General features: G+C 46.0%; 1 protein-coding gene across 1 annotated transcript in view; it reads right to left on the reverse strand.

Annotated features, from left to right (window-relative positions):
• The window catches only part of aimp1b (aminoacyl tRNA synthetase complex interacting multifunctional protein 1b), a 15,504-nt gene extending 2,669 nt beyond the window's left edge, over nucleotides 1–12,835 (reverse strand). Inside the window, exons 1-5 of the mRNA XM_038985829.1 lie at nucleotides 12,694–12,835; nucleotides 10,408–10,521; nucleotides 9,163–9,285; nucleotides 7,965–8,167; nucleotides 856–1,054 (exon numbers count right to left, since the gene is read on the reverse strand). Of these exons, the coding sequence (XP_038841757.1) occupies nucleotides 856–1,054; nucleotides 7,965–8,167; nucleotides 9,163–9,285; nucleotides 10,408–10,521; nucleotides 12,694–12,820 (766 nt within the window). The 5' untranslated portion in view covers nucleotides 12,821–12,835. The remainder of the gene's footprint in view (nucleotides 1–855; nucleotides 1,055–7,964; nucleotides 8,168–9,162; nucleotides 9,286–10,407; nucleotides 10,522–12,693) is intronic.
• Nucleotides 12,836–13,234: the final 399 nt, after the last annotated feature.

The raw sequence follows: 13,234 nt of genomic DNA on the forward strand, positions 1-13,234 counted from the left end.
TAGAAAGAGGAATGAAGTTACCAGGGTGATAGAAAGAGGAATGAAGTTACCAGGGTGATAGAAAGAGGAATGTAGTTACCAGGGTGATAGAAAGAGGCTTGTAGTTACCAGGGTGATAGAAAGAGGAATGTAGTTACCAGGGTGATAGAAAGAGGAATGTAGTTACCAGGGTGATAGAAAGAGGAATGAAGTTACCAGGGTGATAGATAGAAAGAGGATTGTAGTTACCAGGGTGATAGAAAGAGGAATGAAGTTACCAGGGTGATAGAAAGAAGACTGTTGCTACCAGGGTGATAGAAAGAGGCTTGTAGTTACCAGGGTGATAGAAAGAGGAATGTAGTTACCAGGGTGATAAAAAGAGGAATGTAGTTACCAGGGTGATAGAAAGAGGAATGTAGTTACCAGGGTGATAGAAAGAGGAATGAAGTTACCAGGGTGATAGAAAGAGGAATGTAGTTACCAGGGTGATAAAAAGAGGAATGTAGTTACCAGGGTGATAGAAAGAGGAATGTAGTTACCAGGGTGATAGAAAGAGGAATGAAGTTACCAGGGTGATAGAAAGAGGAATGAAGTTACCAGGGTGATAGAAAGAGGAATGTAGTTACCAGGGTGATAGAAAGAGGCTTGTAGTTACCAGGGTGATAGAAAGAGGAATGTAGTTACCAGGGTGATAGAAAGAGGAATGTAGTTACCAGGGTGATAGAAAGAGGAATGAAGTTACCAGGGTGATAGAAAGAAGACTGTTGCTACCAGGGTGATAGAAAGGGGAATGTAGTTACCAGGGTGATAGAAAGAGGAATGTAGTTACCAGGGTGATAGAAGAGGAATGTAGTGTGTGTGTGTGTGTGTAGTTACCAGGATAATCGTAGAAAGTGACCCTATCGCCAGGTACAGCGTTAGTGGGCGGTTCCAGAAACTCCACCTGGGCGTCATCATCGTTATCGTTATCATGGGCGTTAGGGGCGGAGCCACAGAGAACCATCGCCGTGGAGACCACGCCTTTCACCCGACAGGGACGCACATTGCACAGCAACACCGCCAGACGACCCTGAAGCTACACACACAGGCACACACACCAGAGAGAAAGATACACATTCTCTGAATAATAACAATTTACACACTCTCTAAATAACACTTTACTTCTAGAGAAAGATACACTCTCTCTAAATAATAACACTTCTGGAGAAAGATACACTCTCTCTAAATAATAACACTTCTAGAGAAAGATACACTCTCTCTAAATAATAACACTTCTAGAGAAAGATACACTCTCTCTAAATAATAACACTTCTGGAGAAAGATACACTCTCTCTAAATAATAACACTTCTAGAGAAAGATACACTCTCTCTAAATAATAACACTTCCAGAGAAAGATACACTCTCTAAATAATAACACTTCTAGAGAAAGATACACTCTCTCTAAATAATAACACTTCTAGAGAAAGATACACTCTCTCTAAATAATAACACTTCTAGAGAAAGATACACTCTCTCTAAATAATAACACTTCTAGAGAAAGATACACTCTCTCTAAATAATAACACTTCTGGAGAAAGATACACTCTCTCTAAATAATAACACTTCTAGAGAAAGATACACTCTCTCTAAATAATAACACTTCTGGAGAAAGATAAACTCTCTCTAAATAATAACACTTCTGGAGAAAGATACGCACTCTAAATAATAACACTTCTGGAGAATGATACACTCTCTCTAAATAATAACACTTCTAGAGAAAGATACACTCTCTCTAAATAACACTTTACTTCTAGAGAAAGATACACTCTCTCTAAATAATAACACTTCTGGAGAAAGATACACTCTCTAAATAATAACACTTCTGGAGAAAGATACACTCTCTCTAAATAATAACACTTCTAGAGAAAGATACACTCTCTCTAAATAATAACACTTCTGGAGAAAGATACACTCTCTCTAAATAATAACACTTCTGGAGAAAGATACACTCTCTCTAAGTAATAACACTTTACTTCTAGAGAAAGATACACATTCTAAATAATAACACTTCTAGAGAAAGATACACACTCTAAATAATAACACTTCTAGAGAAAGATACACACTCTAATTAATAATAACACTTCTAGAGAAAGATACACACTCTAAATAATAACACTTCTAGAGAAAGATACACTCTCTGAATAATAACACTTTACTTCTAGAGAAAGATACACTCTCTCTAAGTAATAACCTAGCACTGATTTCACTTTAATTTTGGCTAACACTGACAGCCAGTGCGTGATATGAGAGATGGCGGTGTGTGTGTGAGTGTTTGACGGTGAAAGTGTGTGTGTGTGTGTGTGCGTGCGTGTGTGTATGTGTGTGTGTGAGACAGCGTTTCAGGTCCTGTTCAGCATGGTGTGTTCTGTCTCTCTGGCCACCCAGAAGCATTGTTAAGTCTGTCACTACAGACTGGTGTCTCTGACTCATCAAACAGGTGTGTGTGTGTACGTGTGTGTGTACGTGTGTGTGTACACAGTATGGGGTGTCTGAGACAGGAATTATTTTCTGCATGGTGGTCAGCTGTATGACAACACACTGTCTAAAGGAGACAGACAGAGAGACTACTGGTCAGAGTTCCACTTTAAACTACATGACAACACACTGTCTAAAGGAGACAGACAGAGAGACTACTGGTCAGAGTTCCACTTTAAACTACATGACAACACACTGTCTAAAGGAGACAGACAGAGAGACTACTGGTCAGAGTTCCACTTTAAACTACATAACAACACACTGTCTAAAGGAGACAGACAGAGAGACTACTGATCAGAGTTCCACTTTAAACTACATGACAACACACTGTCTAAAGGAGACAGACAGAGAGACTACTGGTCAGAGTTCCACTTTAAACTACATGACAACACACTGTCTAAAGGAGACAGACAGAGAGACTACTGATCAGAGTTCCACTTTAAACTACATGACAACACACTGTCTAAAGGAGACAGACAGAGAGACTACTGGTCAGAGTTCCACTTTAAACTACATGACAACACACTGTCTAAAGGAGACAGAAGGAGACTCACAGACAAGTGCGTGTGTAACCTGTGTCGTGTCTTTGGCATCATTAAACTGAAGATTAGTCTTTATCAAAGATTCTCTGTAATTATTATTACGTTATTAAACTGATTAATCATGTCATTGTAATTAACTAGGAAGTCGGGGCACCAAGGAAAATATTCAGATTACAAAGTTATAATTTTCCTAATATAACTTTCAGATATTTTAATATCTGATCACTTAGTCTTCTGATTAATGAATTATTCTTCACGTTAGTCTCATTCCAAACGTCGTAAATTGTTGGTTATCTGCACGAACCCAGTCTTCACTATGAGTCATCCATACATCAATTGTCTTAAATCATTTATTTATTAACTAACTAATTAAATCACAGAAATGCACACACAAACAAACAAAGTACATATGGTTACAAGGAAATGATAGGGGAATGTGCCCTAGTGGGCTAAACCGGCATGGCGGCTTGTTGGACAAAAAACTGAGTGGCGCGAAAGATAAAAGACACTACAAAGTTGATAATTATAACAATTGAAATGCTAATCCTTTGCACATGAACGCTCACTCATTCGGGAACAATTGCAATCAATATATATATTTACGCTCAGTGTGTCGTCGTGAATACAGTTTATTGAAGTACAATAAGTCCTGTTTTACACCACAACTGTCACGTGATCTCTGTTGGAATCGTCCTTCTTTCTGTTGGAAGTTTATCCGCCCGTCTTTCGTGGTTAGAATGGATACTTCAGAGTCCCATTCAGAAATGTTGTATTTGTCACGTTCCTGACCTATTTCTGTTAGTTTGTTGTATGTGTTAGTTGGTCAGGACGTGAGTTTGGGTGGGCATTCTATGTTTTCTGTTTCTATGTTGGTTTAAGGGTTGCCTGGTATGGCTCTTAATTAGAGGCAGGTGTTTGGCGTTCCTCTAATTGAGTCATATTTAGGTAGGTTGTTTCACAGTGTTCGTTGTGGGTGGTTGTCTCCTGTGTCAGTGTTTGTCGCACCATACGGGACTGTTCGGTTTGTTTTGTACATCGTCATTTTGTGTAGTCTATTTTTACCTGTTCGTGCGTTCTTCGAGTTATTTGTAAGTTCGTATTGTTCAGGTCTGTCTATACATTTCGGTTTTGTTATTTTGTAGTTTATTCAAGTCTAGGTCGTTTTCTGTCTTCATTGTTTTGTCGTGTCTTTATTAAATTATGTATTCACAACCCGCTGCGCCTTGGTTCAATCACTACTCCTCCTCTTCGGTTGAAGAGGAGGAGAACCACCGTTACAGAACCACCCACCTCTTAACCAGAACCAAGCAGCGGTGTAATCGGAGGAAGGGACAGCACAAGAAGGAGGAATGGACATGGGAGGATGTATTAGATGGTAAAGGTTGCTACACATGGGAGGAGATCCTGGCTGGAAGGGATCGCCTCCCATGGGAACAGCTGGAGGCACTGAGGAGAGCAGAGGCAATCGGAGAAGGGAACCGGCGTTATGAGGGGACGTGTCTTGCACGGAAGCCCGAAAAGCCCGTGAGTACTACCCAAAAATTTCTTGGGGGGGGGGCTAAGAGGTAGTGGGCCAAGGGCAGGTAGGAGACCTGCGCCCACTTACCAGGCTAACCGTGGAGAGCGGGAGTACGGGCAGACACCGTGTTACGCAGTAGAGCGCACGGTGTCTCCTGTACGTGTGCATAGCCCAGTGCGGGTTATTCCACCTCCCCGCACTGGTAGGGCTAGATGGAGCATTGAGCCAAGCGCCATGAAGCCGGCTCTACATATCTGGCCACCAGTACGTCTCCTTGGGCCGGCTTACATGGCACCAGCCTTACGCATGGTGTCCCCGGTTCGCCTACATAGCCCGGTGCGGGTTATTCCACCTCCCCGCACTGGTCGGGTGACGGGGAGCATTCAGCCAGGTAAGGTTGGGCAGGCTCAGTGTTCAAGGGAGCCAATACGCCTGCACGGTCCGGTATTTCCGGCGCTACCTCCCCGCCCCAGCCCAGTACCACCAGTGCCTACACCACGCACCAGGCTTCCAGTGCGTTTCCAGAGCCCTGTTCCTCCTCCACGCACTCTCTCTATGGTGCGTGTCTCCAGTCCGGTGCCTCCAGTTCCGGCACCACGCACTAAGCCACCTGTGCGTCTCCAGAGCCCTGTACACACTGTTCCTTCTCCCCGTACTAGTCCTGATGTGCGTGCACTCAGCCCGGTGCCACCAGTGCCGGTACCACGCACCAGGCATATAGTACGTTTTGAGAGTCCAGTGTGCCCTGTCCCTGCTCCCCGCACTAGGCTTGAAGTGCGTGTCTCCAGTCCGGTGCCTCCAGTTCCGGCACCACGCACCAGGCCTACAGTGCGTCTCAGCCGGCCAGAGTCTGCCGTCTGCCCAACGGCGCCTGAACTGTCCGTCTGCCAAGCGCCGCATGAACTGCCCGTCTGCCATGAGCCTACAGAGCCTTCCGCCAGACAGGAGCAGCCAAAGCCTTCCGCCAGACAGGATCAGTCTGAGCCATCCGTCTCCGCAGCGCCATCTGAGCCATCCGTCTCCGCAGCGCCATCTGAGCCATCCGTCTCCTCAGCGCCATCTGAGCCATCCGTCTCCCCAGCGCCATCTGAGCCATCCGTCTCCCCAGCGCCGTCTGAGCCATCCGTCTGTCCCGAGCCATTAGAGCCGCCCGTCTGTCCCGAGCCGTCAGAGCCGTTAGTCAGTCAGGAGCCGCTAGAGCCATTCGTCAGTCAGGATCTGCCAGAGCCGCCAACCAGACAGGATCTGCCAGAGCCGCCAACCAGACAGGATCTGCCAGGGCCGCCAACCAGACAGGATCTGCCAGAGCCGCCAACCAGACAGGATCTGCCAGAGCCGCCAACCAGACAGGATCTGCCAGAGCCGTCAGTGAGCCATGAGCGTCCAGAGCCGTCAGCCAGCCATGAGCGTCCAGAGCCGTCAGCCAGCCATGAGCGTCCAGAGCCGTCAGCCAGCCATGAGCGTCCAGAGCCGTCAGCCAGCCATGAGCGTCCTGAGCCGTCAGCCAGCCATGAGCGTCCTGAGCCGTCAGTCAGCCATGAGCGTCCAGAGCCGTCAGCCAGCCATGAGCGTCCAGAGCCGTCAGCCAGCCATGAGCGTCCAGAGCCGTCAGCCAGCCATGAGCGTCCAGAGCCGTCAGCCAGTCATGAGCTGTCCCTCAGCCCAGAGCGGCTATTTGTCCAGAACTGCCCCTCAGTCCAGAGCTGTCTCTCTGTCCGGAGCTGCCTTTCAGTCCGGAGTTGCCCCTCTATCCTGAGCTACCTCTCTATCCTGAGCTACCTCTCTATCCTGAGCTATCCCTCTGTCCTGAGCTATCCCTCTGTCCTGAGCTATCCCTCTATCCCGGTGCTGCCCCTTGTCTCGATGTTACCCAAAAGATTAAGTGGGTGTAATATGAGGGTGGTCATTTGTAGGGGGAGATGTAAGCTGGGATTGACTATGGTGGGGTGGGGACCTCGCCCTGAGCCTGAGCCACCACCGTGGTCAGATGCCCACCCAGACCCTCCCCTAGACTTTGTGCTGGTGCGCCCGGAGTTCGCACCTTAAGGGGGGGGTTATGTCACGTTCCTGACCTATTTCTGTTAGTTTGTTGTATGTGTTAGTTGGTCAGGACGTGAGTTTGGGTGGGCATTCTATGTTTTCTGTTTCTATGTTGGTTTAAGGGTTGCCTGGTATGGCTCTTAATTAGAGGCAGGTGTTTGGCGTTCCTCTAATTGAGTCATATTTAGGTAGGTTGTTTCACAGTGTTCGTTGTGGGTGGTTGTCTCCTGTGTCAGTGTTTGTCGCACCATACGGGACTGTTCGGTTTGTTTTGTACATCGTCATTTTGTGTAGTCTATTTTTACCTGTTCGTGCGTTCTTCGCGTTATTTGTAAGTTCGTATTGTTCAGGTCTGTCTATACATTTCGGTTTTGTTATTTTGTAGTTTATTCAAGTCTAGGTCGTTTTCTGTCTTCATTGTTTTGTCGTGTCTTTATTAAATTATGTATTCACAACCCGCTGCGCCTTGGTTCAATCACTACTCCTCCTCTTCGGTTGAAGAGGAGGAGAACCACCGTTACAGTATTAGAATAGATGTTTCGGCGGTTGTCGGTCTTCGCGTTCAATGATACCGATATCCTGGCAGCAGACTAGTAATTAATATCAAAGCCTTGTTCTTATTCTGTTGGTATCGATAGTCTAAGAGTTTAACCACGTGGGATGGTTAAAAGATTCAGCAATCTACTTAAACCTTATTTCCCTCTGTGATAGAGGTACTGGTCTGGTCTCAAACCTTGGCCCTCTCGTAATTGAGGTAAGCTGGTCTGGAGGGGGAAAACCCAGGTGGGGGTTTTATTCGGAACATAGAAAAGGGCTGTCTCATGACGCCGGGTCCTGCCTGTGCTCAGGGGGCGGTCCTCTGATTTAGTTCAACTCCAGGGAATTGGAGTTTCCTTCATTAAACAGTCTAAAATCACATTACATAATTTCACAAATAGTTTCATCTTTACTCATTCATTTTATACAACAATTAGATGTAAGCCTCATAACTGAGACTGTTGTATAAATAGGATTATGGTAATGTGGCTGTATTGTCTCTCATGAGTTTCACAAAATTGTACCAAACGGACCAGTTCGTAGCTGGATTCTTCACCGATCTTTTATACGTTCTCCAGAACATAAATATTGTTCGGACCTCCAGTTCTGTGAGGTGAAAGAAATTCCTTTGTTCTCTCTGTGAAAACTCCCTCTCTCTCTATAATCTGGCCATGAGGAAAGTATCTCCTCTAGGAATTTATGACCTCTCTGACCATAGCAGCCTGGGTGTAGGAGACAGAGAGAGGGGGATTGTGCAGAGGTAGGGGGGTGGTACTCGCTGTGTCCAAAGAGGGCAACGTCATGACACCTGTGTGTGTGACCTTTAACCTACCTGTTCTTTAGGAATGTGTCGTAGCGCGCTGACAACCGTGCGGGGGGCGGGCTCTCCCAGATCCACTTCCTGGACATACAGAGCCCCAGCCAATGGGTGGTAGCGGACGCCAACGATCCGACCAATCCGCAGGTCGAGGCGAGACACGTCCATGCGAGGTTCCTCCTCTAACGCAGACTCAGATTTTGTTCTCTCTCTCCTCCCTGAGAGAGAGGGAGACAGACAGAGAAAGAGAGGGAATTGAGAGAGAGGGAGAGGGAGAGGGAGAGGGAGAGAGGGGCGGGGCCTTCGCCAGGGTTGCAATCTGAGCCCTGTACTCTTCAATATTTATTTCAACGAATTGGCCACTATTCTAGAACAATCCTCAACCCCTGGTGTTAGTCTCCACAATTCAGAGGTTAAATGCATGCTCTTTGCAGATGACCTATGCCTGCTGTCACCCACAGCACATGGCCTACAGCAGAGCCTGGACCTGCTAGAGCAGTACTGCCAAACCTGGGCCCTGGCAGTAAACCCCAAAAAGACTAAAATAATGATTTTCCAGAGAAGATCCAGATCTCAGGGAATTAGACCAAAGTTCTCAATTGGTACAAAATATATAGAGTACTGTACACACTACATTTACTGAGGTTTAAATATATAGAGTACTGCACACACTACAATTACTTTGGTTTATATATACAGTGGGGAGAACAAGTATTTGATACACTGCCGATTTTGCAGGTTTTCCTACTTACAAAGCATGTAGAGGTCTGTAATTTTTATCATAGGTACACTTCAACTGTGAGAGACGGAATCTAAAACAAAAATCCAGAAAATCACATTGTATGATTTTTAAGTAATTAATTTGCATTTTTTAAATTTTATTTGCACCACCCTCTCTACAGAGTTATTTGTCTGTAATCTTCAGTATAGAGTCCTAGCTGCATTACATCTAATAAAAGAGATGATCTAGAAGTCACTGACAAACTGACTCCTAACTACTGACTGGGGATTTGTCTGTCTCAGTTGGGATGTCTCGGTTAGCAAAGTATTGATTTGAGGATTTTGTCTTCTCTTTTACATTGATTGACATTAAACCATTGCATTGGTCACAGTTGTCTATCTGTGTGTGTGTGTGTGTGTGTGTGTGTGTGTGTGTGTGTGTGTGTGTGTGTGTGTGTGTGTGTGTGTGTGTGTGTGTGTGTGTGTGTCTCACCCTTTCTCTCTCCTCTCCTCCTCCTCCCATCTCTTTCCCTGCCGGGTTTGGGGTTGGTGCCGGGGGCAGACAGGGAAGCTGTGGACCCCGGGGCAGTAAGTTTGGAGGCAGTTGCTGCTTTGGCTGGAAACACACAGATAATTGAGGGTATAAAGCAATCAGTCAGTCAGTAATCCAATCAGTCAGTCAGCCAATCAATCAGTCAGCCAGTCAATCAGTCAGCCAGTCAATCAGTCAGCCATTCAATCAGTCAGCCAGTCAATCAATCAGTCAGTCAATCAGTCAGCCAGTCAATCAATCAGTCAGCCAGTCAATCAATCAGTCAGTAATCCAGTCAGTCAGTCAATCAGTCAGTTAACCAGTCAGTCAGTACGCCAGCCATTCAATCAGTCAGCCAGTCAATCAGTCAGCCAGTCAGCAAGCCATTCAATCAGTCAGCCAGTCAGCAAGCCATTCAATCAGTCAGCCAGTCAGCAAGCCATTCAATCAGTCAGCCAGTCAGCCAGCTATTCAATCAGTCAGCCAGCCAGTCAGTAATCCAGTCAGTCCTTCAGTAAGTCACCCAGTCAATCAGTCAGCCAGTCAATCAGTCAGCCAGTCAGTCAGTCATTCATTCAATCAGTCAGTCAGCCAGTCAATCAATCAATCAATCAGTCAGTCAGCCAGCCAGTCAGTAATCCAGTCAGTTAGTAAGCCTGTCAGTCAGTAAGCCAGTCAGTTAACCAGTCAGTTAGTCATTAAACCAGTCAGTTAACCAGTCAATAAGTCAATAGACCAGTCAGTTAACCAGTCAGTCAGCCAGTCAGGGTGGCAGTAAACCAGTGAGTTAACCAGTCAGTTAACCAGTTAGTCAGCCAGTAAAATAGTCAGTCAGTCAGTCATTAAACCAATCAGTTAACCAGTCAGTAAAACAGTCAGTCAGTTAACCAGTCAGTTAGTTAACCAGTCAGTTAACCAGTCAGCCAGTCAGCCAGTAAACCAGTTAGTTAACCAGTCAGCCAGTAAACCTTTCAGTTAACCAGCCAGTCAGTTAACCAGTCAGTCAGTTAACCAGTCAGCCAGTCAGCCAGTAAACCAGTCAGATAACCAGTCAGTCAGTCAAATAACCACTCAGTCAGCCAGTCAGCCAGTAAACCAGTCAAATAACCAGTCAGTCAGTTAACAAGTCAGCCAGTAAACCAGTCAGATAACCAGTCAGTCAGTAAACCAGTCAGATAACCAGTCAGTCAGTCAGTCAGTCAGTACCTTTCTTCTTCTGTTGTTTCTCAGTCAGTAGAATCTTCAGGTCAGAGATGTCTTTCTTCAGCTTAGCGTTCTCAACCAACAGTTTCTTCTCTTCTCTCACTGTTTTCTGCAAGACTACAGAGAGAAAATACTTATTGACATGTTATAGACACGTATTAACATGTTATAGACACTTAATGACGCTTTATAAATGATTTATTAACGCTTTACAAATACATTGTAAACGGCAAAGCCCAGACTCTGCATCGTTAGAGAGAGAAACAGAGAGAAACAGAACGAGAGACAGACAGAGAAAAAAATGAGAATGAGAGAGACAGACAGAGAAAGAGGCAGACAGAGAGACAGACAGCAATTGACAGAGAGAGAAACAGACAGAGGCAGATAGAGAGAGAGCGAGATAGAGAGGCAGATAGAGAGAGAGAGAGATAGAGAGGCAGATAGAGAGAGAGCGAGATAGAGAGGCAGATAGAGAGAGAGCGAGATAGAGGCAAATAGAGAGAGAGAGATAGAGAGATAGATAGAGAAAGAGCGAGATAGAGAGGCAGATAGAGAAAGAGCGAGATAGAGAGGCAGATAGAGAGAGAGCGAGATAGAGAGGCAGATAGAGAGAGAGCGAGATAGAGAGGCAGATAGACAGACAGACAGCAATAGACAGAGAGAGAGAAACAGACAGAGGCAGACAGAGAGAGAGCGAGATAGAGAGATAGAGAGGCAGACAGAGGCAGATAGAGAGCGAGAGAGATAGAGAGGCAGACAGAGAGAGAGAGAGAGAGGCAGATAGAGAGAGCGAGAGATAGAGAGGCAGATAGAGAGAGAGCGAGAGATAGAGAGGCAGATAGAGAGAGAGCGAGATAGAGAGGCAGATAGAGAGAGAGAGAGAGAGAGAGGCAGATAGAGAGAGAGCGAGATAGAGAGGCAGACAGGGAGAGAGAGAGAGAGAGAGAGAGAGAGAGAGGCAGATAGAGAGATAGAGAGGCAGACAGAGGCAGATAGAGAGAGAGAGAGAGAGGCAGATAGAGAGAGAGCGAGATAGAGAGGCAGACAGAGAGAGAGAGAGAGAGAGAGAGAGAGAGAGAGAGAGAGAGAGAGAGAGAGAGAGAGAGAGAGAGAGAGAGAGGCAGACAGAGAGAGAGAGAGAGAGAGAGGCAGACAGAGAGAGAGCGAGATAGAGAGGCAGACAGAGAGAGAGAGAGAGGCAGATAGAGAGAGAGAGGCAGATAGAGGCAGATAGAGAGAGCGAGAGATAGAGAGGCAGATAGAGAGAGAGAGAGGCAGATAGAGAGAGAGCGAGATAGAGAGGCAGACAGAGAGAGAGAGAGAGAGAGAGAGAGAGAGAGAGAGAGAGGCAGATAGAGAGAGAGCGAGATAGAGAGGCAGATAGAGAAAGAGGCAGATAGAGAGGTAGATAGAGAGAGAGAGAGATAGAGAGGCAGAGAGAGAGAGAGAGGCAGATAGAGAGAGAGCGAGAGAGGCAGATAGAGAGAGAGCGAGATAGAGAAAGAGGCAGATAGAGAGGCAGATAGAGAGAGAGCGAGATAGAGAGGCAGATAGAGAGAGAGAGAGAGGCAGACAGAGAAAGAGCGAGATAGAGAGGCAGATAGACAAACAGACAGCAATAGACAGAGAGAGAGAAACAGACAGAGGCAGATAGAGGGAGAGCGAGATAGAGAGGCAGACAGAGAGAGAGCGAGATAGAGAGGCAGACAGAGAGAGAGAGATAGAGAGGCAGACAGAGAAAGAGAAAGATAGAGAGGCAGATAGAGAGAGAGCGAGATAGAGAGGCAGATAGAGAGAGAGAGAGAGAGAGAGAGAGAGAGAGAGAGAGAGAGAGAGGCAGACAGAGGAGGAGGCAGACAGAGAGAGAGCGAGATAGAGGCAGATTGTGAGAGAGTGAGATAGAGAGGCAGACAGAGAGAGAGAGATAGAGAGGCAGACAGAGAAAGAGGCAGATAGAGAGGCAGATAGAGAGAGAGCGAGATAGAGAGGCAGATAGAGAGAGAGAGAGAGAGGCAGATAGAGAGAGAGAGAGAGAGGCAGACAGAGAAAGAGGCAGATAGAGAGGCAGATAGAGAGAGAGCGAGATAGAGGCAGATTGTGAGAGAGTGAGATAGAGAGGCAGACAGAGGCAGATAAGGAGAGCGAGAGACAGAGAGGCAGACAGAGAGGCAGGCAGAGGAAGAGGCAGACAGAGAGAGAGCGAGATAGAGAGGCAGATAGAGAGAGGCAGATAAGGAGAGCGAGAGACAGAGAGGCAGACAGAGAGGCAGACAGACAGTGTTTTCTTACGTTCCTTATCCTTCAGCAGCAGCACCTGTGTTGTGAAATACTCCATGATCATTTCACTCTCCTTGGGGTCCAGCTTCCCCAGAGCTGACAGACCTGGTATACTGGGGGAGAAAGAAAGCACAGTCATCACTATTGCCTCAATCAATCAATTAATCCCATTTTTAGTGGTCAAATACACATATTTAACAGCTGTTATTGCCGGTGTAGCGAAATGCTTGTGTTCATAGCTCCAACAGTTCAGTAATATCTAACTAAATGCTTGTGTTCCCAGCTCCAACAGTACAGTAGTATCTAACTAAATGCTTGTGTTCATAGCTCCAACAGTGCAGTAATATCTAGATAAATGTTTGTGTTTCTAGCTCCAACAGTGCAGTAATATCTAGATAAATGCTTGTGTTTCTAGCTCCAACAGTGCAGTAATATCTAACTAAATGCTTGTGTTCCTAGCTCCAACAGTGCAGTAATATCTAGATAAATGTTTGTGTTTCTAGCTCCAACAGTGCAGTAATATCTAACTAAATGCTTGTGTTCATAGCTCCAA

This window comes from Salvelinus namaycush, unplaced genomic scaffold (assembly GCF_016432855.1).
Source record: "Salvelinus namaycush isolate Seneca unplaced genomic scaffold, SaNama_1.0 Scaffold382, whole genome shotgun sequence".
NCBI classification, from domain to species: domain Eukaryota; kingdom Metazoa; phylum Chordata; class Actinopteri; order Salmoniformes; family Salmonidae; genus Salvelinus; species Salvelinus namaycush.